The sequence below is a fragment of the Urtica dioica genome, chromosome 8 (assembly GCF_054948205.1).
Source record: "Urtica dioica subsp. dioica isolate 48M chromosome 8, U.dioica_male_clone48M_v1_H2, whole genome shotgun sequence".
Taxonomy (NCBI): Eukaryota; Viridiplantae; Streptophyta; class Magnoliopsida; order Rosales; family Urticaceae; genus Urtica; species Urtica dioica.
Window position 1 is genome coordinate 5,818,522 of NC_142763.1, and position 22,061 is coordinate 5,840,582.

The following is a 22,061-nucleotide window of genomic DNA, read 5'->3' on the forward strand; positions in this document are numbered from 1 at the left end:
AAACCTTATGAACAGTGATTTCGGATTTACACTTATTATATTTTAATAGATATATATATATATATATATATATATAGACATTCAATTAATTGCGTTGCTGTGATTGGAATGTGTAGTTGCTGGTAAGGAATTTGAGGGAGAGAGAGAAGGTTATGGCAATGAGTCCTATGAGGAATGGAAAGACAGTGGAAAAGTGGAAAGTGAGACAAGAAAAGAGAGGAAATGTGCTCAGCAAAGACGATGTAAACAACGTTGAAGCCGATGAGGATGATTACATGTAAGTCTCAAATCACCTCTCAATAAAAGAATAAATAAAAATTACTCACAACTTAATAACAAGAGTAGGCCAATTTTTATTTACTATTGAGCTATGATTAAATGGACAATCTTAACATTAAAGTTGTGTACTTGAAAAAGAAAGACAAGAAAGTCACCAATAATCTCCACAAGAGCAATTCCCATCTTTATGATACTAACTGAAGAATAGAAGTAAAATGAAACAAGGTGTAGTATAATTGTTGAAAGAAATTACCAATAATCTCCACAAGAACAATCTCCATCTTTGAAATGGTGAAACCTAATAGCGCCCCTGAGAACGATTTCTCTCCCGGCGACCAAAGCGATCAACTTGATCGCGGAGTGGCAATCGCCGCTGACCCGATGGCCCTGCACGATCTGCAGCGGCGTCCCGTCGGAAGTACTGATGATCCCGAGCGAGACCGCGAGTTTCTCGCTCTGATGCGACGACCGTTCTTCGCGTTCGTCGAGCACAGAGCCTCGCTCGGGGACGTACCCGAGCTGTGTGATCTCGGCCGTCAGTTCCTCGAGTTTCCGGTAGATTCTTTCGGTTTCCGCATGGGTCTTGTCTCCAGACCGAAACACGTGAGCCTGTTTCTTCACCTCTATCCAAGTGTACGCCGGGAAAATGCTCAGACCCTTCCTTTTCATGGTCCGAAGCACGGAAAAAGCTTCCTTTGCCTTTCCTGTGGCCTTGTATATGTTCAAGAGGACTAGATAGCCGTTGAGCAATTCCGGCTCCATTCCGTAAATCTTCTCGGCGGCGATTCTCCCGAGCTCCAAATCCCCGTGGACCCGGCAAGCGGTGAGAAGCGCGTCCCACATGTTGATCTTGGGCTCGAACGGGGCTTTCAGTATCATCTCGTGGGCTTCTTCCAAACAGCCTTCTCTCCCGAGCAGCTCGATCATGCACGCGTAGTGCTTCGCCCGAGGCTTGACATTGTGGTCTCTGCTCATCGACTCGAAGATCGCCCAGCCTTGATTGGAGAGGCCCGAGTAGGCACAAGCCGAGAGGACCGCGAGGAACGTGACGTCGTCGGGGATGATATTCCGGTTGTTCTCCCTCGTCATCCTCTCGAAGAGCTCCATGGCCTCGCTCCCGATCCCGTGGTTGCCGTACGCGGCGATCATCGCGTTCCACGTGATCACGTTCTTGAACGGCATTTTGTCGAACACGTTGCGGGCGTCCTCGGCGCTGCCCCACTTTCCGTAGCAGTCGATGAGCGCGGTGTTGGCGACGAGGTTGAATCCGTAGCCGTGGCTCACGAGGTCGGCGTGGACTTGCTTGGCGTGCGCCAGCGAGGCGAGCCTCGAGCAGATCTTGATAACTATGGAGAACGTGAATTGGTTGATTTTAACGCCCGAGTCTCTCATCTCGTAGTACGAACTCAGGGCTTCCTCGGTGTGTTCGTGGAGCGCGTTCGCTGCGATGATCGAGGTCCAAGCCACCGTTGTCTTCTCCGCCATCCTGGAGAACACGAGCCGAGCTTCTTTAATGTTGATCAGAGCGCAGGCCACGAAGGCGTCGGCCACCACGTTGGACTTGACCGCGCAGGAGTGAACCTGCCGTCCGATCGTCACGATTCCAAGGCCCGAGCAGGCTCGGATCACGGGGGTGAATGTGTGGGCTCCGATCTCGGAGAATTTCTCGTGGATCACGAGGAACAGACTGATCGCCTCGGCGAAGTGCCTCGAATCCACGAGGCCCGCGATCATCATGGTGTATGAGATCAAGTCCCTCTCGGGCAATTCGTCGAACAGTTTTCGTGCGTTGATCATCATCCCGCACCTCACATGCATATAAAGAAACCTCTTCCTCATGTGCAAATCCAATTCAAGGCCAGTCCTGGAAACGAATTCAGAGAGATTTTTCACTCCTCTAACGGAGTTCAATCCGATGCAAGCATATACCAGTGAATCGAGAGTACTGGTCCGGATTCCATTACAGCCAGCGATCTCCAAAACCCTGAAAAGCTCGAGTGCTTCTTCGTATCTCTTCCCCGAAACAAGCATCTCTATCTCATTACAAATCCCACTCATCGACCTCGTAGCCACCTTCGGCTCCTCGATCGATGCCGTTTTTTCCCTCTCGCCAACGTCCACCGCGAAACGTTTCGCCTCCGGGCGTGGCTGGAGAGAGCACTTTGCGCGGGGAGCCACAGCCTTCGGCGGCGATATCAGAGATCTCCGGCGCTCGAAGGACCGAGTATCGGAGGAAGAAAAACCGAAGACGCAAGAAATTGTGGCGGTTCGAGATCCTAGCGAGATTTCCATGGCTATAGAGATAAGATCGTAGCTTTGGAAAAACACGCAGAGAAGAAAAATCAGAGCGAGTTTCGTTCGGAGATTTGCTTCGGAGAGTACGAAGTCTGAGACCAACTCTGTTCACCCGATTACACCATTTTCAACTCTTATCTATAACAAATTGAAATATTATTTTTATATTCCCTTTTTTTTTTTTTTTTTTTTACTTTCTCTTTTATTTCCATACTCTTATATTTATTTCATATCTTCCAATTATACCACTTATTCATTATTTAATAATAAAATATTACTCCATAAAATAATTCAAAATACAAATTAACATAAACTAAACTTAATATTTATTAATGTCATTTTAGTTTTTCTCAAACTCTAAATGTCAATGCTGTATTTGAAAATAAATTTAAAATATAAAATATGAATAATTTAAGGATAAATATGATATAATTTTATATATAAGTGCAAATGTATAAATTATAAACTTTACAAGGGCTTAAAAAAATTTAATGTAGTGAATAGTGTTGCGCCATATTTGGCGCAGCACTAAAATCAATTAAACACGCCATTTTGGCGTGGGATATAGGGTATGGTTGGACTCCACCCTGATGCCATTCAGTGGGAATGACGTTCGGGTGGAGTTGGTCTAAAGCCTGAAAGAAACGGTTTCTTGCATTGTTACCGTTCCGACGAAAATTCCGCTCCTAAAGTACAAGACCACCGGTGGGTGGTAAAAAGAGGTATACCATGCATGGTAGTCAAATATAAGAGTTCTATTTTTTTTTTTTCTAGTCAAACCATTTACAACTACTTTTTCCCATCTACATAACAAGCCCAGATTTTTGTCCCACGATAGTGCTTCCCAAATCTAAAGTTTACTAATGGCTAAATCAGCACTGGCTTCTCACTTATATACCGATAAGAATCTGTTAACAAAAAGAAAAAGCCTTCCTACAAATAATTTAAAAATCTATTCAAAAACACATTCGTGTTTACTCTTATTAGTTCATGGAAAACACATCCTTATTTGATATATACAATAACTAACTGAAGCGAGCGTTTTTATTTTATTTTTTATATTTTTTTTTCGTTTCATGTATTTAATTAATTACTGGAATCTATTTACAAACCACTAATTTTGTGGCTTCACGTACTTATTATTTTATTGTTTTCCATTGCAGGATTAGAAACCTCAAGCTCAACCACGTATCGGATTAAATATGATCGAAGAATAATCTAATTTTTCGTTTTATTTCATAATTTCTAGCTATGCATGTTTAGTTCGTTTCGTAATTGCTGTTTCTATTTCTTTCTTGATTATCTCTGTCTCCCTAGCTTTTTGTTATGCAATCTCGTATTTTCCAATGTAAGATTTCATTATGAGATCATTCTGTTATAATCAATAGTCTCTCGCCTTCTCTCTCTCTCTCTCTCTCTCTCTCTCTCTCATATCAGTGTGTCACATTTCTGATCCAAATACTGAATCAGCAATGTAAAATCTTCGAAAAATATATCATACGAAACAGCAAAAACGAAACCGCAGCTCAAAAAGTAGAAGAAGAAAAAGGATATATGAAGCAAAGCCGAGAGATCTCTGACTTAACCGAAATGATGTATTTGAGTTACTAAATAACTATTTCTAGGGAGACTTAAGTAATAAACAGTATGCTCAAAAGACACACAAACAGATGCACAACTTAGAGGATAGATAGGATTTTTTTCCCCTAACATAAAGTAATAATGTTCTTTTAATAGAAAGGTCCGATAAATTTTACATTCGATGTCCCTCAACCTCATATTTTGCAATCTGCATTCACCTTAGAAAAACAATTTACTATGTGAAGCCAATTTTAAAAAGTTATCCATATAAATATTACTCGAATCATTAGGATTCGTTCCCCCTCAAAATTCCACCATTTATATAAATCTTCAATAAGTCAAAAATATTTATTACAGAATGTGTAATTTTTTTTTTCATATATCCAATTTTAGATTAGATTTTATACGCACTCCCCAAATATCGACATTAATATTAATTAGGTCACTCTTCAAATATCCAAAAAGAGTTGTACCATTAGTGATAATTTATTAGTTTTATTTTTTGTTTTACATAGCACACTGTTTTTTTTATAAGGTCAATGATCAATCTATTTTGTTTAACATGGTCAAAAAGTTCTCATAAATAGCACAAAACGAAAAAAAAAAAATTGAATTACCAACTTGTTCAAAGCAGCTCTTGGTACAATGAAACGATACAAGGCATATATGTAAATGCAATTCCCTTTTTTTGGGTTGGTACGAGAACTAAGTACTAATTCTTCAAGTCAATTAGTATTTGAGAAAAAAATTATATTTTTCCATATATGCTAGTTGATAAATTTTGTGACATGTCAATATGGCAACGTAGTAGAATAATGCTTTATTAAAATCCTTTAGTTGGTTGATGCCATAACTTATTTATCATAATATGCCCATTCATTCAATGATATCTATTAACCGTTTGGATTTTCCGATCTTATTTAATTATATTATAAGCATCGTATAGAATTAATCTAAAAATGCTCATCCATTGAATATTCTAATTTAGAAATAATAATTACCGATGCATTTATTTACTTGTTCAATTATGAAAGAAATTTCTCTTATTAATCTTTATTTATATTTATTTTTATAGGAAATAGCTTCGTCAAAATTAGTTTGAGCAATTTCAATAAGATATTCTCCGCAGAAGAACCAGCCGTGTCAATGCTTCTCACTAATTAATAGTTTCCGCCTCAACCAGATAGAATTAGAAATCTCGTGTCACCAAACCTTGTTAGAATCAACGAGCTAACCAAGTTTAATAAGATTGTGGATAGCTTCTTGAATAGTACTAGAGCCATGAGAAATTTAGACTATGCATAAGTTATTACAAGCAACAAAATATCATTAAAAATCAACTCTATCGGAGTCGTATTATACCCATCGTTGAAGTTTGTAGATCATATATCTTTGAGAATCAGACTCCGAAAATGGCGTCTAACAAACCTTGTGACATGTATGAATGTCGTGGAGAATCGCACGATTTTCTAATATTTTATCATATATATTTAGCATTTTTATTGTTAGATTATTAGTAATGTAAATTTATTTTTTAAATTCAAGTAACTTGTATTGAAGCATTATAGAATTTGTATTATATGCGACATTATTTAGTACCCTTATTTGGATTATTCATATTCTAATATTTAAATTTAACGTGCCATATAGATAATTAAAGAAATATATAACGAATTTTTCTAATATTTATTCCTAATATATTTTAAAATTATAATATCTTAATAAAATGACGAAGAATTTATTACAATTAGCTAATTATCTAGTTTCATTTAAAATTCTAGCCAAAATTTCATTTTATTAAAAAAAATTATTAACTTTATTCTATAATGTATAAGTATAGACCAAAAGTAAATTAATCACCCAAGACATACTGAGGCTTCTTAATAAATGTATAATTTATATTCCATTAATAGGACGGTTAATTTTATCGTATTGTCTTATTATGTATTTGGTTCAAAATATTATTATATTATCATATCATGTATTGTTACTTTGAAGAAGGAAATAATATTTTGATATCATATATACGCGTATATATACCACGTGGCGAGAAATGAGCAACGAGAAGTTGTATTCGGAGCTGCGTATATTACATTAATTACACTTTGCCACCGACTTAACTTACCTGATTTACTCTCATAAAACAAATCACAAGCTGAAGCCCTACTAGTGATTTCTTGAAGGGAATCAAGCAAACTGAGCAACGAAAGTCGATCATTCAGCGGCGAAGAGACAGACTCGATCAATCAACGTACATAAGCAATTCCTTAATTAATTTACCCACATTTACTGTGATACATAATTGTAATCAACCCGAATACAAAACCCCAAATATTGCCGCATTAGTCTTTAACTCGTAAGCTAGCAGCTTAAACCCTAATTCTCGATTAATTTTGGAGAATATCGATTGCAGATTGATCCTAGTTCGTTAATAGCTACGGTGCGATGGATGATTTGTGGAGTGATTATCCAGAGTTGGACGAGGAGTTCCTCTTCAGTGACGAGTTCAAGAAGAGTGTTCGGGACGAACACGACCTGTTGTTGAGCGAAGAGTTTTCTTCAATTTCAGCGGAGTATTCTTGCGTTACAAGCAACCCCGACGAGGATGAGAAGTCAGCGCAAGGACGAGTAGGACCCGAGAAGTGTATGAAGAAGCTGTTGCTGTGGAAAGAGCGTTGCGATGCAGAGGATGAGGCGAAGAACAAGTCAACGGCGATGAGAGGGCAAGAACGACCCGGGAAGAGCATGAAGGTGCTCTTGGAAAAGCTTCGCGAAGCCAAGAAGACGACAAAGACAAAGACAAAGACAAAGTCAAAGACAAAGTCAAAGACATGCACGACTGTGAAGGAAAGGATCGCAAAGGTTCTCAAGAACAAGAAAGCCGAGAACACCAAGGCCCACCGGCTCTTTTTCCCTCATTAGTTAGCTAATTATTTTTTGATATTGTTTGTTTCCATTCCCACTAGTACAAAAAACAGCATTGGGTGCGACTTTTTTCGCACCTAAAGGTCGAAAGTCGCACCCATTGATACCTTTAGGTGCGACTTTAGGTGCGACAAAGTCGCACCCGAAAGTTCGCACCTAAAGGTCATGGGTGCGACTAGTCGCACCCGATGGTCATGATTTTTAGGTGCGACTTTTAGGTGCGGATATTCGCACCCATACTCGCACCCATAAGTCAGAAAAAATGTGCGAAAAAGTCCGCGGGAAGGCCATTGGGTGCGACTAGTCGCACCCAAAGACTTGGCGGGTAGGCCAACGGGTGCGACTAGTCGCACCCGATTGCCTTCGCGCCAAGTCTTTGGGTGCGACTAGTCGCACCCAATGGCCTTCGCGCCAAGTCTTTGGGTGCGACTAGTCGCACCCGTTGGCCTACCCGCCAAATTTATGGGTGCGACTAGTCGCACCCGATAGTTGTTTTTAAGTTTTTATTTATTTATTATTTAATATTTATTAATTAGAAATTCATTAATTACGAATTCTATAATTGTAATCAAATAACTAAATAGTTTATTAATTAAAAAATTCATTAATTAATATTTATAATCATAATAAAAACTAACCATTTGTTGTTCGATTACAATAATTATTATAATGTACGACAAATAATTAAAATAAATGTTCATTCTTTTCCCTTTCCTTTTCCTCTGTTTGTAAACCAATCCTTGAACATTTTACTCCCTCTTCCGCCAAATCTTCCTCCAGAACTGCTGCTACCTCCTCGTCCACTTCCGCTCGTACGCTCACTGCCGCTCGTACGCTCTCGCTGGTAATTTGCTGAACCTGGCGGCGTCGTCTGAGCATCTGCCATTGAAACTGATGGCGGCGTTGTCTGATGCATAGGGTGCATCTGAGGCGACGGCGTCGTCTGAGGCATCTGTGGCATCATGCCGGGCGACATCTGAGGCATCTGTGGCATCGTGCCGGACGACATCTGAGGCAATGGCGAAAACTGAACCCTAAACAGAACCTCCGTGGCTCGTTTACAACAAACTAACTAATTATATCAACTTAAATTAATTCAAACATAACATATGTTAATTCAATCCAAACATATCATTTACTAAATCACAAACCTAAGCATGTTACTATACAATCTAAACATGTTATTAAATTCATTCAAATTAACATTACTAAAATTAACATAACATTTGTTAATTCAATCCAAACATATCATTTACTAAATCACAAACCTAAGCATTTTATTATACAATCTATACATGTTATTAAATTAATTCAAATTAACATTACTAAAATTAACATAACATTTGTTAATTCAATCCAAACATATAATTTACTAAATCACAAACCTAAGCATTTTACTATACAATCTAAACATGTTATCAAATTAATTCAAATTAACATTACTAAAATTAACATAACATTTACAATATAACATTACTAACTAAACTAAAATGTCTAATTAACATTTCAAATTAAGTAAACTAATGATATCATTTACAATTTACTAATGTTATTAAGTAATAATTTCAAATTACAATTTACATATAAAACTAACCTAACTAAACTAAACTGGCTATCTGATTAACTTTCTAATTAATTAGAGTACATATAAGAATATAAATAAATGAAGTAACCTCTTGAAGAGCCGACGAGCAAGGACGGTGGCGAAAGAGGCTGTCGGAGTGGGACTGTCTCGCAGCGAGAGGCACCGAGAGCCTGTTTTGGGCAGCGAGGCTCGGCACCGGGAGCCTTTTTTGGTAGGGGAGATCGTCTTTCTCGGGGGTTGTCCCGTAAAACTGTTTTCAAGGTGTTTTTGGATAGTCTCGAGGTTGAGACACCAAGGGACTAGGCTGAGACAACAAGAGACGGGACAAAGAGTTAAATTGAGAGGAAGAGAGAGAGAGAGAGAGAGAGAGAGAGAGAGAGAGAGAGAGAGAGAGAGAGAGAGAGAGAGAGAGAGATTGAGAGGTACACTGAGAGAGAGAGAGATTACCGGCTGGAACTGAGAGCAGCGTCGACGGAGAGAAGCGCGGAGAAGGCTCTGCACCACACCGGAGCTGGGTCGTGGAGACTATGACTCGGTCTCGATCTTCAGCCGGGACACGCGAAGGGTGATGGGTGAAGACTGTGACTCGGCTCGTCTCTGTTGATGTACGTCCGTGCCTTTGTGGCGGCGAGAGGTTGGAGGTTGGAGTGGTGGCTGCGACGGGGTGGGAGAGAGAGGGCAGTGGCGGCGGTCCTCGTGATGGAGGCTGAGAGAGAGAGGGTCGTGGCGGCGGTCGGAGGAGCGTAGTGGTGGCGGCGGCGACGGGGTGGTGGCGGCGACGGGGTGGGAGAGAAGGAGAGAGTCGGAGACAGAGAGATAGAGGCGCAGAGGTTTTTTTGGGCGAATAGGTTTTTTTGTGTGTTTGAATGAAAACCCATCGAGCATGCTTTATATATAAAGACTTTTAAATTTGGGTGCGACTTTGTCGCACCCAATGACACCTTTGGGTGCGACTAAGTCGCACCCAATGACCTGTGTCAGTGGTTTCGGGTGCGACAAAGTCGCACCCAATGACATTTTGTAAAAAAAGGGGGAAGTTTTGGCCGCCGAAATTTTTTTAGGACATTTAGGTGCAACTTAGTCGCACCTATAACTTTGGAGACAGTATTGGGTGCGACTAAGTCGCACCCAATAGTAGTACCACACTATTGGGTGCGACTAGTCGCACCCAAATTCAAAAAATTTCCCGAAAATTTTCCAGCGCTTAATTGATTTTTGGGTCCGACTATTCGCACCTGAAAGTCTTTTTGGTGCGACTTTTAGGTGCGAATAGTCGCACCCAAAAGTCAACCGTACCGGAAAACTGTATTTGTAGTAGTGTCCATTGGATATATGGTGGTAATTGTAAATACAAACTGAATGTTAAATGATGAGAGTTGAGTGGGTGTCAACCTAGTTGGGATGTGCTTATATATCATTCATTTCTTGATCAATATCAATGAAGTATTCTTTTTATTTCATTTTAATAAGCTGAAGTATTAAAAAATTAAAGTATATGATGATTAAATAAATACCACCACGTAATTGTTCATAAGCTGAAGAAGGCCGCACGCACAGACAGCGTTTTTTTTCTATAACTCCGCCACCAAGTCCAACATGATGAATATACACGGCCCCCACTATTCATCCACGACCCGGTTAGATTTGTTTTGACTCAATGAATATTGAACTAACGCAGCCAAAGATCGGTTGTGTTTGTGTTAGTTAATTGTAGTTGTATATGAGTCGTTTGGGGGATTGATCTGTGTGAGAGACCAATCTTCTCTTCGCTCATTTTGTTGATATAGAACGTAAGTAGTAGTAGTAGTACCATTAGTGTAACCTTGTCTTGAACAAAGTTGAACTGTTAAAATTTCAAGAATGTAGATACAACGAATGACTCAATGAATGAACTAACGCAGCCAAAGATCGGTTGTGTTTGACTTTATTTTTTATTATTTGCACGTTTTCGATTTCATAGGAGAAATTCTATTGAATTATTTTCATTTCTTCTATCAACCCGATGATCACCGCTTAAGGTTCACAGCCCCTGTACTACAATACATGCTTCTATGCAGCAACAACAACAACAAGAAAAATATCAATCCTCCATCTTCTCTCAAAAACACCCGAGAGACGTGTAAGGCCCGGAAATAGGGGGCTACAGAGAAATTAATATAAGAGGCAGTATTTTTGCCTCCATTATTACTCTCCCAATCCTATCATTTTTACCATATCATCATATACAATGCCAATACGTACTTTTCCTATATTTGTTTTATTTTAATATAAATAAATTCATACAGGTCGCAACGAAAGATAAATTACGCGAGTATAAATAAAAATAAAATCTATATATTAATGGAAAGGCATGCAAAACGTACTTATCTAGTCTTCCCTTCTTGACCTTTGGACTATTTAGCAAATATGTCTAATAGAAGTTATAGAACTAGACAGCCTATATCTTCCCCGGACTAAATGCTTCCATGCGAGAGAGAGAGAGAGAGAGAGAGAGAGAGAGAGAGAGAGAGAGAGAGAGAGAGATATCCCTTATCCACTCTCAAAGACCCACGCGAAAAACAACCACCTTTCAACTAAGACCACATATCCATAGTGAATTTTTTTGAAAAAAATGATGGTCTCGTCTTCTTCATCGCTTGACCACTTCTCTTCCCCGGCGTTTCACAACCCGATTTCCTCTCCGTCTCACTTCATCAAGTTCCAGACCTCCCACCGCGAAAACATCCGCTACCTCAAAACCGTCGGCATAATCCGCCCCGACATCGACCCCAGAAACCTCCCCACCTCCGACGCCGTCGCCGGAATCCTCGCCGCTGTTGATTCCCTCAAGTCGAGCGGTTTCTCCGACCGCGACATCCCCCGCCTCGCCGCCCACGCCCCCGACCTTTTCCGTCCCTCCGGCGGGCCCACCGTGGACGCCGTCCTCGCCTTCCTGGCGGACGAGGTCGCCACCGCCTCGCCGGAGGATTCCCGGCAAATGATTTTGCGGTGCCCGGCGCTGATATTCTCCGACGTCGAGTACTGCCTCCGGCCGAGCCTGGAGCTGCTCCGGCGGGTCGGGATGGCGGGGCTCGGGTCGCCCATGAGCCTGAACGCGCACCTTCTCAACACACGGGTCGACAAGCTCGAGAGGAAGCTCCGGTTCCTGAGGGACGAGGCGGGGCTCTCGGGGGAGGAGGCCGAGCGGGCCTGCGCTAGGTTTCCGGCGATATTCGGGTACAGCGTCGAGGGAATCTTGCGGCCCAAGTATGACTACTTGGTGTGGGAGATGGAGAGAGGGTCGGAGGAGCTGCTCAAGTTTCCGCAGTACTTTGGGTTCAGCTTGGGCAAGAGAATCGCGCCCAGGCACGAGCATCTCAAGAAGAGGAATGTCAAGATTCCTCTCAATCGAATGCTGATATGGGGTGACCAAAAGTTCTATGCCAAATGGAAATAACCAATAATTACCGTAACCTATTTCTTTTTTTAAATTGAATATGGATAGTGTATTACAAAATAAAAAAAAACATCAGTTTGTTACCGTCTGCTCCGAGAAAAAGTATACAACAAGATAAACTGCCTTTTCATAAAATTCATGGCAGGCTCTTAAACTGATCATCGGTGAATTTGGGAATTTAAAAACAAGTTTCCATGCTTGGGGCAGATTTGTCTTTCATCGTCTTGCTCAATCCCTTCGATCTCTTGTGTTTTGCACAAAAATCTGTAAGAGAACAAGATTACAAAAACTACATAAAAAAGCTATCTCCAAACGGTCACAAATATATCTCAGAACATCTAATGGTAGTTTTCTAACTGGAAAACAGGGTCATGGGGTTAATTAGAGTGTAATTGCACGGAATGCTTCATTCAACTTGCGGTTGATTTGGGGGTTTAGAATCAATCTGTCTCGCTACACAAAAAGCTTAGCCAATTGGGAAATAACATATTGTAAAAAAATAAATGAGAAGGAAAATAAGTTACCGCAACATTCAGTTTGTTTTGATTACGAGCTCGATATCAGTTCCGACTTCAGCGACTTTGGTATCTTTAGAAGCTTTTGCTGCTTTAGCTATGCTTTGCACATCAAAGTCCAAAGCTAGTCTTTTGACTAGACCGTTCAGCATCTGTTTCAAAAACAAATATACAAATAAATAAGATAAGAGAAAACAAACACGCCGAGCTTGTTCGGCACCGATTGACTAACATGTGATAATTATACATGTGGTGAGAAACATACCAGTGATCCGATTGCAACCAAAGCACGGAATTTGGAATCAACTTCTAGATTTTCCTGCTCGGCAAGCTGCTGAACGATATATTATCAAGTTATAATATTTAAACCAAGTCCAAAAAAACTGTAATTGCAAATGTAGCACAAATAAATTCAAGCTCAACATTATGGAAAAATGAAGTTCTGTTTTCAACACAAAATATTTTGAAAGAGTGAATCATACCTCGATAGCAGCAGAAAGAACCTGAGACTGACCTTCTTCATCCTTCTTTTCAATCAACAGCACCGCATAGCTGGCACATTACGAAACACGGCTCCAATCATAAAAAGAGGAAGAACAAAATGCATAAAACCCTTTCGTTTCATCAGAAATAACCGACTCAGAAAATAAATAAATCAATAAATCAAAGAGATGGCTAGAGAAAAGTGCACCCAAATAAATAAATGAATAAAATCATTGAAAAAAGGCGTGTAAAGATTATGGAATCAAACCCCTATTTGATCCTTGTGATTTTATGCAATGGTATTTTATACTTACTTCAATAGACAGGTTGAACCAGCTAACTGTACATGCTTATTTGTAGACGAAAGACAACCAGAGAAAGCATTAAGAACCTGCAATATCAAAAGTTGAAGAATTCCTTATACAGGGATATTGGGTAATCGTGGGAATGTAGATAACTGGAAATCCTCCTGTAAGAAAGTTTAGCAAACTCTCATTTTTTTTACCTCACCACGATGTCTTTGCAACCAGTGAAGATAGCAAGAACTCTTGAACAAATTTGTAACAAGACGAATGCTTGTCAGGAGGATTGCTGGTACTGAAATGTTTTCGGCCACCTTTCTTACGATATCGAGTAACACATCTAAACAAAAGACGCAGAAAGTCAACGATAACAAATTACAGATATCATTTTTTTTTTGTTATATATTTGTAGAACGGAGTAAAGCGTCGGAGAAAATTTACCACGGAAAAAACTTTCAATGGAAAAATTAAGGCATGGGTATTTCTAATAGCAGTACCATTTGTATCCTTAGCATGCTGAAGAAGAAGAGTAGCTCCTTCCGGATGAAGGACAGCAATCCTGAGAGTATCGATTACTGCAAATAGAAGACCACACGAGCCATAAATGTAACTTCTTGAATGGTCGAGTTAGAAATCGAAATACTGGATAATTTGCTTTTAATTTTTTCACGTGCTTTCAACTACATTTGAACTCAGATTTTTTAACAGATGTTAAAAATTAGTTTCTACATAAAAAAATCCTGAGAGGTCTAGCTCCAACCTGGAAATATCATCGCAAGTGGCCATGACTTTATCAGTCTCACCAACATTGCAACATCAGTATCTGCTATTTTGCTAGAATGATAATGTGACGTGTCCTTCAAAACTTTTATTAAAGAGGTCAATCTGGAAAGCTCAAGCTCTGATAGAGCCAAGTGCTTGTTTTCCTGCAAAAAAAAAATCCAATCTTTTATCAGAACCTATGGAATGATATAAAGTACAACAGATTTGAAAGAAGAAAAAATTACAATATTTCTATGAGCATCTTGAGGTCTAGTTAAATCCCCATCTTACTTTTAAAGAAATCCACTGGCCTAGATACCATTTTTTTCCTATGCAAAATATAAGGTGAAGGATAGTCTACATAGCTAACCCGTTGCAGATGAAAACAAGGGATAAATATAAAACAGAGAACACCTCTAAATTTAAAAGGGTTATATAGCTAAATAGCCTCCTATAATTATACAATATTGGATTTGGCCAACCTTCTGTTAATTTTGGGTTAATGGCCAACCCAATTTATTAACACGTAAAAAAGTACCAAAATACCCTGTAAACCGTTCCCGCGCATACATCATGCGAATTAATTAATGAACGCTATATTACGTATGATAACTTCTGCGGTTATCGAGGCCATCATTACGCTTTACATTTAATACCAAAGATACACGATATCTTCGGTCTGATACAACCGAATACAGAACAAGAAATCCCCAAATTGAAACTCAAAAGACACGCGACCTCTGAATCTACACAGCCAAACCTTCTTCCTCACCGAAACTAAAGATTCCTTACCATAAGAGACGTTCAAATCATCAAATCGACGGCGAGTAAGGTAATAACCAAACTATTCTTTACATATTTGCTTTTTCGAACCAAACCCTAACTGTTATCGGACTTCGATGACCGATTAATGAATAAAATGAGAACCCAGAACTATGATAAAATAAAAAGTTAATAATTTAACGGTGAGAATCTAAATCAAAACACCTGTATTAGTAAATAAGCTTGCATGTTATCTGATTAATGAAATCCCGACATATAGAATATATCTTTAAATTTTAAATTTTTTCCAGAATCAGTTTATAAAATCTGAAATGAAAAATTGTGCGATGTAGACAGTTTAAATTCTACATTCAAATTTACAGGTAAATGTTTTGATGGTTAATCATGTTTGATGAACAGATTTACGAAAATGACGAAAAAATCTCCAGCAAAGACGAAGCCAAACGCGGCTGAGAAATATGAAAAAGAAATCAAGACATCACGTCGTAAATTAAAGGAGCCATAGGTATGTTCTAACAAAACCCATGTTCTAATTGTGGTTCTTTACATTGCTGTTTGTCTTTTAACTAAAACGCTGCGCCTATGTACAGTTGAACTACGTTAATAAACAAGAGATGTTATGTTAATGATTATCTGTAAATATGTTGTTAATTTAGAAAACTAGTTTTGAAAATAAGTGTAAATATATGGTGGGGTACCAGCTAACAACATATGTAATAAGAAATGTTTATGTAGGTGAATATCTGAATCCATTAACAGTATCTGTTAATAGTCTGGAATTTTAATAGTTCTGCACTTGCTATTACTAAGATTAAAATATAACACTAACAAATTAAATTGCTTTGTAGATTGGTGAACAGATCATTGAACGAAAAAATTGGGACTTGAAACAACGTATAATAGTCCACTCGTCCTTCAATGTCATTAACAACTTGATGTCGTTACTCAACACTGAGCAACAACGAGATTTATTCAATCAAGGGCCATTTTCTCATTTTCAACATCTTAAAGGAGATGTGTACCCGAAGAAACTAGCCCATTTACTTGTGCTAAGTCAGGTGGAATCTGGGAAGGATGACGAGCTACATTTTAACATTGGCGGAAATAAATTGGTATTCAATACCTACGACTTCGAAATTATTTCAGGTTTGCTTCTATTTCAATCCTATTAATTTGTATCAAAATAAATATAATTTGTTATACAGTTATTAACATATTTAATGCATCCAATTTACAGGACTAAATTGTGATAATGTACCACGTATTCACAATCAGCTTCAGTCGGACAATCCTCTAAAAGATGAATATTTCAAAGTGGCAGGAACACAACGAGCTCCTTACCTGCTTGGAATACTTCAAAGCAAATTTGGTGGCAACGACGAGGAAAAGGTGGCACTTGTCAATTTGGCAATCTTGGAGACCATGATACTGCCTCGTGATCGACAAGCAAAAATTCTAGATGACCATTTAAAAATGGCCATCAACTCTGACTTGTTCAAAACTTATCCGTGGGGAACACTTAGCTACAACGCATTGTGCAGATCCTTAAAGAGATCAAAGAACTACGCAGCCGAAAGAACTGGTTTCAATATCGATGGGTTCTTACATCCGTTAATAGCATGGGCATATGAAGTCATCCCAGATTTCGAATACTATGGATACACATCGAAAACAAACGGGTTATGCATACCACGAATACTAAAATGGAATTTTAACTTCAGCCCGGAATATGAGGAACTCCAGAAGAATATAATCAACAATGACTAGGTAAATAACTACTTGTATAAAAATGTAAATAGAAATTGATTTTGTAAATAACTGTTTATTGTTCTAGGTTCGTATTCTGCCACTAGACGCTACAGAGGAAGAAATATCAGAAGGCTATATAGAGCGCGTAGAAGCTGTCTGTCCAGAAACACAACCTAATCCAGTTGACAAAGGAAAAGGCATTGCAAGCAGTTCAACACACTATCAATCTGAAATGCCAAGCCATTCACAAGATGACCTGCAACTTAAATTAGATCAAGCTCTCCAATCAATAGAAATCCTAAACCAACGAGTGGACGAGGCTCATAACAAATACGACACACTGCTGGAGGTATTCCAGGCGTACATCCAGAAGGACAATGACAATGCAACATCAAATCCTGAGCAACGCAGAAAGGTAAGGTATGTTAATAGGTTGGAAATAGAAAATCACCTAACAATCCATTTACAGGTATCAGAAGGTTCAACACCAACTGACCAAACCAAGGAACAACATCAATCTAATGAAAACATACATGTAAGCATTTGCAGGCTTAAAGTTCTTAAAATATATATCTTGTATATTTGTTAATTATTTTGGACCACGTGTATAATAGGAAAGATCACCAATCCCTGATATAACAACACCTGAAGATACAACACCCCAAGTTAAAGAGACAACCCATGTGCAAGTCCCAAGAAAAAAAGAGGTATACATATCACATAATTATATATTACATTACAATGTTACATAAACATCCATTTACAGGTTCAGGTAGAACATATGGCAGCAAGGCCACATACCCAAGTAACCCAAACAAACATGGTAAAATGTAATTAACAGCAAAGTTCATTAACACCGGAAACTAATAAAATGTGTTGCTTATATGCAGATGCTAAGAAGAAAGCCAGGAAACGTGGAAACAACTAGCTCAGATTCAATTTCCATGGTACAGTCCAATAAATTGAATTAACAAAATGGAAAACATCCCGTAACTCGCATTTATTCTTCGCAGGATATTTCACCGCTACTTGGAGATAGAGCAACTCATTACAGTCCAGTAAGTGTTGAAAATGTAATGAAACAAGGGATAACATGTAAACTAACATTAACTTATCACAGGACGACATGCAGAAGCTGCAAGCTGATTGGGTATTTACCGTTAATGATGTGTTGAGTAGCTTACCTAACAACTGCGAATTTGAACAGCGTCCACAGGTTGTTCAAGAGAAGGATCCTCAGCCTAATGCTGTCCCTGGTCGCGTCTACAAACGCTTGAGAAAAAACGGCCAACCAGTACTGAGACCTGCAGTAAAGAGCGAATTGCCTAGCCAATCATTCCCCAATCAGCCAAGATTTGTGCCTAACCAGTCTAAGGTATATAAGAAACAATAATTGTACTTTTTTGATGAAATGCAATTGCTAAATTTCCGCTATTTCACAGGAAACCATTGCTCAACCTCAATCCAAAAAGACTTCACCAAAAGTCCAACTACAACAGCAAGTACCTACAAGACCAAAAAGAACATGTAGGAAATCAGTCTTTACAACATCTCCATACATCATCGAGACCAAAAAGAAAAGGAACGCAGACGAGAAATCAGTTGAAGACAACATTGATCCCATCACAGAAAATACCAATGATGATCCCCCTAGTCAACCATCTTTTGACTTAGGAGTATAGTTTATTAACTGTTTAAATTTCATAGCAAATGCACTTACAGTATTTTGGGATGTATTTTGTGTGCTTCAGTAGTGTAATCAACTTGAAACAACTTATGGTTAAAGATTACATTTTTTGTTAATGTTTACATCAAGTTACCATATAATCCCGTCATATCACGTTTCAACGTAGACTGTTAAGTAAATAGGATGTTATATTGTAAATAGGCGCTTAACATGGCATGACAATGACATTAAAAGTAGTACTAATTTCACAGTTATAATGACTTAATAAATTTTTTACGAATTAACAAAGTCAGTACGTTAATTGATAAGCAAGTTGAAGCTTATGGTTAATGACAACTTTTGTGTTAAGTTTCAGCATTTTATAATATAATCATCATCTCACGTTTCAACTAATAACTGTAAAGTAAATAGGATGTAAGTATTATAAACTGGCAGTTTACCAAGCATAACAACGAATTTGAAAAAAATTCTAATTTAACAGTTATATGGACAAAATATATTGTTTACAATTTACAAAGTCATAGCGTTAATTGATAACAATTTACAGCCATAATAATATGTTGCTGACACAAGTACTCATGGTCTGAATATAACAGTTGCATGATTAAAAAGAACTAAACATCAGTTACTGACTAAAATTAAAAAAAAAACCATACACACCCTAATTTCTAGCTAGTGTAATTACTAGCACAACATTCAAATATACACATAATCCAAAGGAAATACAACTACATACACTAAATATGGCAACCCCTTTTGTTATGACCAATCTGTCCACATTTGCCGCAACGATGCTTAAATGGATGAACTCTTTCATGCTTCGAACGATACCTCTTCTCTTTCGGACGCCCAGCTTGACGTTTTTGTATAGGAGGCTTGATAATTGGAGCATCAATGGGAATCTCCCAGTCACCTTCATGAGAAATTGGAAACACATCTTTCTCATATGTCGCTGCAAAATATTCTTGGGTATAGTAACATGGAACAAAATCGATGGGTCGTAAATTTTTACGATATAAGGAAGCACACGCATGAGAGCACGGAAAATCTTCAAGTTGCCAATAACAACATGTGCAGGTCTTCAGATAAACATTAACACGCCGTATAGCCCCGTCAACAACTTCAAACTCATTGTCGTTAATGGCATTAACCTGTAATATGTAGTGTAAATGGGTTGTTAATGAAATGTGATTACAGAAAATACTAAAGAAAGGACCGTAAATGGCTTGTTAATAAACATGTAATTTACAGAAAACAGATTGTGAGCATACTTACATTCATTGATCTGGCAGCTTCAAGCGACTCATATAACATCCTAAAACCTTCACCAGTCAGACCTGACTGCATCTTTGGAATTAACTCCCTCTTCTTGTTAATCCAATTCTGTATTAAACTTCTATAACTCAAGACAAGACAAGCAACCGGCCAACCTCTAGCTTCTCTTAGAACGGCATTCAAACACTCAGATATGTTTGTGGTCATGACATTAAACCTCCTTCCAGGGAATTTACTCCGAGCCCACAACTCAGGATTGGCTTTGAGAAGATATTTTTTTATTTTTATTTTGTTGTTAGAGAGTATATTGAGCCAATATTCGAACTCTCTAACAGTATAAGCTTTAGCACATCTATAAAAAAGAGGCTGGATATAAGTTTTATCATACTTTGGCTTCACATTACCCCAAAGATGCTGCATGCATATAGCAAAATTGGCTTCCGGAAACACCATGTTAACAGCCTTCTGAATTGACTTGTGCCTATCCGATACAAACACCATATCTTTTCTAACACCATACACAACTCGAAGGTGATTCATAAACCAAAGCCAAGATATGTCATTTTCAGAATCCACTATACTAAAAGCTAACGGAAATAAATGATTCTCATCATCTTGAGCCGTAGCCAATAGCAAAGTACCATAAGATTTTCCTTTCAAAAAAGTGCCATCCACCGATATTACATGGCGACAATATTGAAACCCATGAATCGAGGCGCCAAATGCAAGGAAAAATGACTTAAAAGTACCATCAGATTCATTCTCAGTAACAGTATATGACCCTGAAATACCAATTTGATTCATTAATAACAGTATATAACACGTAACTTATGCATATGATAATTACTCGAAGTTAATGTACTGTAAATGACAGCTACATTTACAATTACTGATTAAGTAATAAACATTGGAAATTAATTAACAAGAGCTAACAGAGTATCTACCTGGGTTTTTCTCCCTGATCATTCCTCCAACTAGAGGTAAATGACTGTATGACTCTTCAAAATCACCGCGAAGATCCCTCAAAGACTCTTTACGACCCTTCCATGCTCTATAATATGTAACCTCCACATTAAATCTCGACCTCATTATTTCTGCAACACCAGATGGCGTAATCTGATTTGCCAATGGACCCCTAAAATCATCTTTAACACACTTGCTAATAAGTACAGAAGAAGCATGTTTATTCTTGTGAATAATTGACTGACCATAGCACGTATGTTCTTTAACGAATAACCTGATAACCCACAATCCAGAATTCTGGCAAACCGACGCATTCAACTTCCAAGAACACGTATCTTTCGCACATCCAATACAATACCGAGTTTTACTTGATCTAAACACCTTGAATTCAAAATTTTTGCGAACAGCGATCATTCCAATAGCCGTTTGAAGAACTTCTTTGCTTCTAAATACATTATTAACATCGATTTCAAAATTCATTGGAAAATTCTTCAAATCAGGTTCATCGTACAATACTATCTCTGGAGAAGTCAATTCTTCACTACGACTAGCCACCAACTCTGTCATAGATTGATGGCATTGTTGCTCGAATAAATTAACTGAACAAGACAAATAAATACAGAATAAACACTACAGTAAACGCAAAAAAAAAATAGCTTAATGATAACATGTTTACCAGACTGCAGAAACGAAAATGAAGATCCCCCCTCCATGCTTATCGTCGAATATAGATAAAAGAAAAAAACTGGACGTTATATGGTCTGTTTAAGGCAACTTTGTATTCTAAAAATTTAAAATAAATGAGCGGTCACTTGACTGCAATATTTTCGCTCTTTATAAACCAAATAAAGTCTATAAATGCTAAACAGATACTTCTCGCAGGAAATCCACATCCGCCAGAAATAATAGCTAATTCTCAATAACTTCTCGCAGGATTTTCTCAAACCAAACCCAAATATTTCAGGGAGGAATAACTGCTACACGATTCAGTTAACCAAATTTAAAATAATCAGCAACTTAATTTCGGGAATAATAACTGCTGCACGATTCAGTTCCTTTTTTAAAATTTTAAAAACTGCCGCCATTGCTGAGTAAAAATAATAAATAAGGGCAAAAAAGTAACACAAAAACAGTTATGTCTTGTCATGTGGGCGCAATGGCTATTTACAAACAATTAACCAAACCTTGGCTAAAACACAATAGACCACGTTAGTCAGGCTTATCTGGCCAATTTTTTGAAAAAAAGGAAAAAAAAAAAAAAAAAAAAAAAGTCTGTGCAAAGCATGGGGCCAAAAAAATCCCTTCTATAAGACATACTTCAGAAAAAGAAAGAGATGCATAAACACCCAATCATGCTGGTAAACTGTAACTAACCACCTAATATAATTGAACCCATATTCAGTTACATTAAGAACCTGCCTGATCAGAGTGGAGAGCAAAA

The 22,061-nt window shown here is 38.2% G+C and overlaps 3 protein-coding genes and 1 pseudogene across 4 annotated transcripts; 1 reads left to right on the forward strand and 3 right to left on the reverse strand.

The window, feature by feature from the left end:
• Positions 1-528: 528 nt before the first annotated feature.
• Positions 529-2,571, reverse strand: LOC149387581 (pentatricopeptide repeat-containing protein At5g50390, chloroplastic pseudogene; annotated as a pseudogene).
• An 8,465-nt stretch (positions 2,572-11,036) lies between these two features.
• Positions 11,037-12,188, forward strand: LOC149387582 (transcription termination factor MTEF1, chloroplastic-like). Its single transcript, XM_089623474.1, has one exon. It carries the CDS (start codon positions 11,277-11,279, stop codon positions 12,099-12,101), a length of 825 nt encoding a protein of 274 aa, XP_089479600.1. The 5' UTR covers positions 11,037-11,276; the 3' UTR covers positions 12,102-12,188.
• On the reverse strand, positions 12,076-14,797 carry LOC149387583 (uncharacterized). Its single transcript, XM_089622182.1, has 9 exons — positions 14,777-14,797; positions 14,162-14,327; positions 13,899-13,976; positions 13,605-13,741; positions 13,414-13,490; positions 13,099-13,168; positions 12,882-12,947; positions 12,626-12,768; positions 12,076-12,365 (listed from the first exon to the last, which is right to left on the reverse strand). Exons 1-8 carry the CDS (start codon positions 14,795-14,797, stop codon positions 12,634-12,636), a joined length of 750 nt encoding a protein of 249 aa, XP_089478308.1. The 3' UTR covers positions 12,076-12,365; positions 12,626-12,633.
• A 4,252-nt stretch (positions 14,798-19,049) lies between these two features.
• On the reverse strand, positions 19,050-21,876 carry LOC149387584 (uncharacterized). Of its 2 annotated transcripts, XM_089623472.1 has the most exons (5): positions 21,297-21,876; positions 20,866-21,219; positions 20,602-20,751; positions 19,658-20,439; positions 19,050-19,533 (listed from the first exon to the last, which is right to left on the reverse strand). In XM_089623472.1, exons 1-5 carry the CDS (start codon positions 21,331-21,333, stop codon positions 19,120-19,122), a joined length of 1,737 nt encoding a protein of 578 aa, XP_089479598.1. In that variant the 5' UTR covers positions 21,334-21,876; the 3' UTR covers positions 19,050-19,119. The 2 variants fall into 2 exon arrangements, with proteins under 2 accessions (XP_089479598.1, XP_089479597.1); XM_089623471.1 differs by having other exon boundaries at positions 20,602-21,219.
• Between the last annotated feature and the right edge of the window lie 185 nt (positions 21,877-22,061).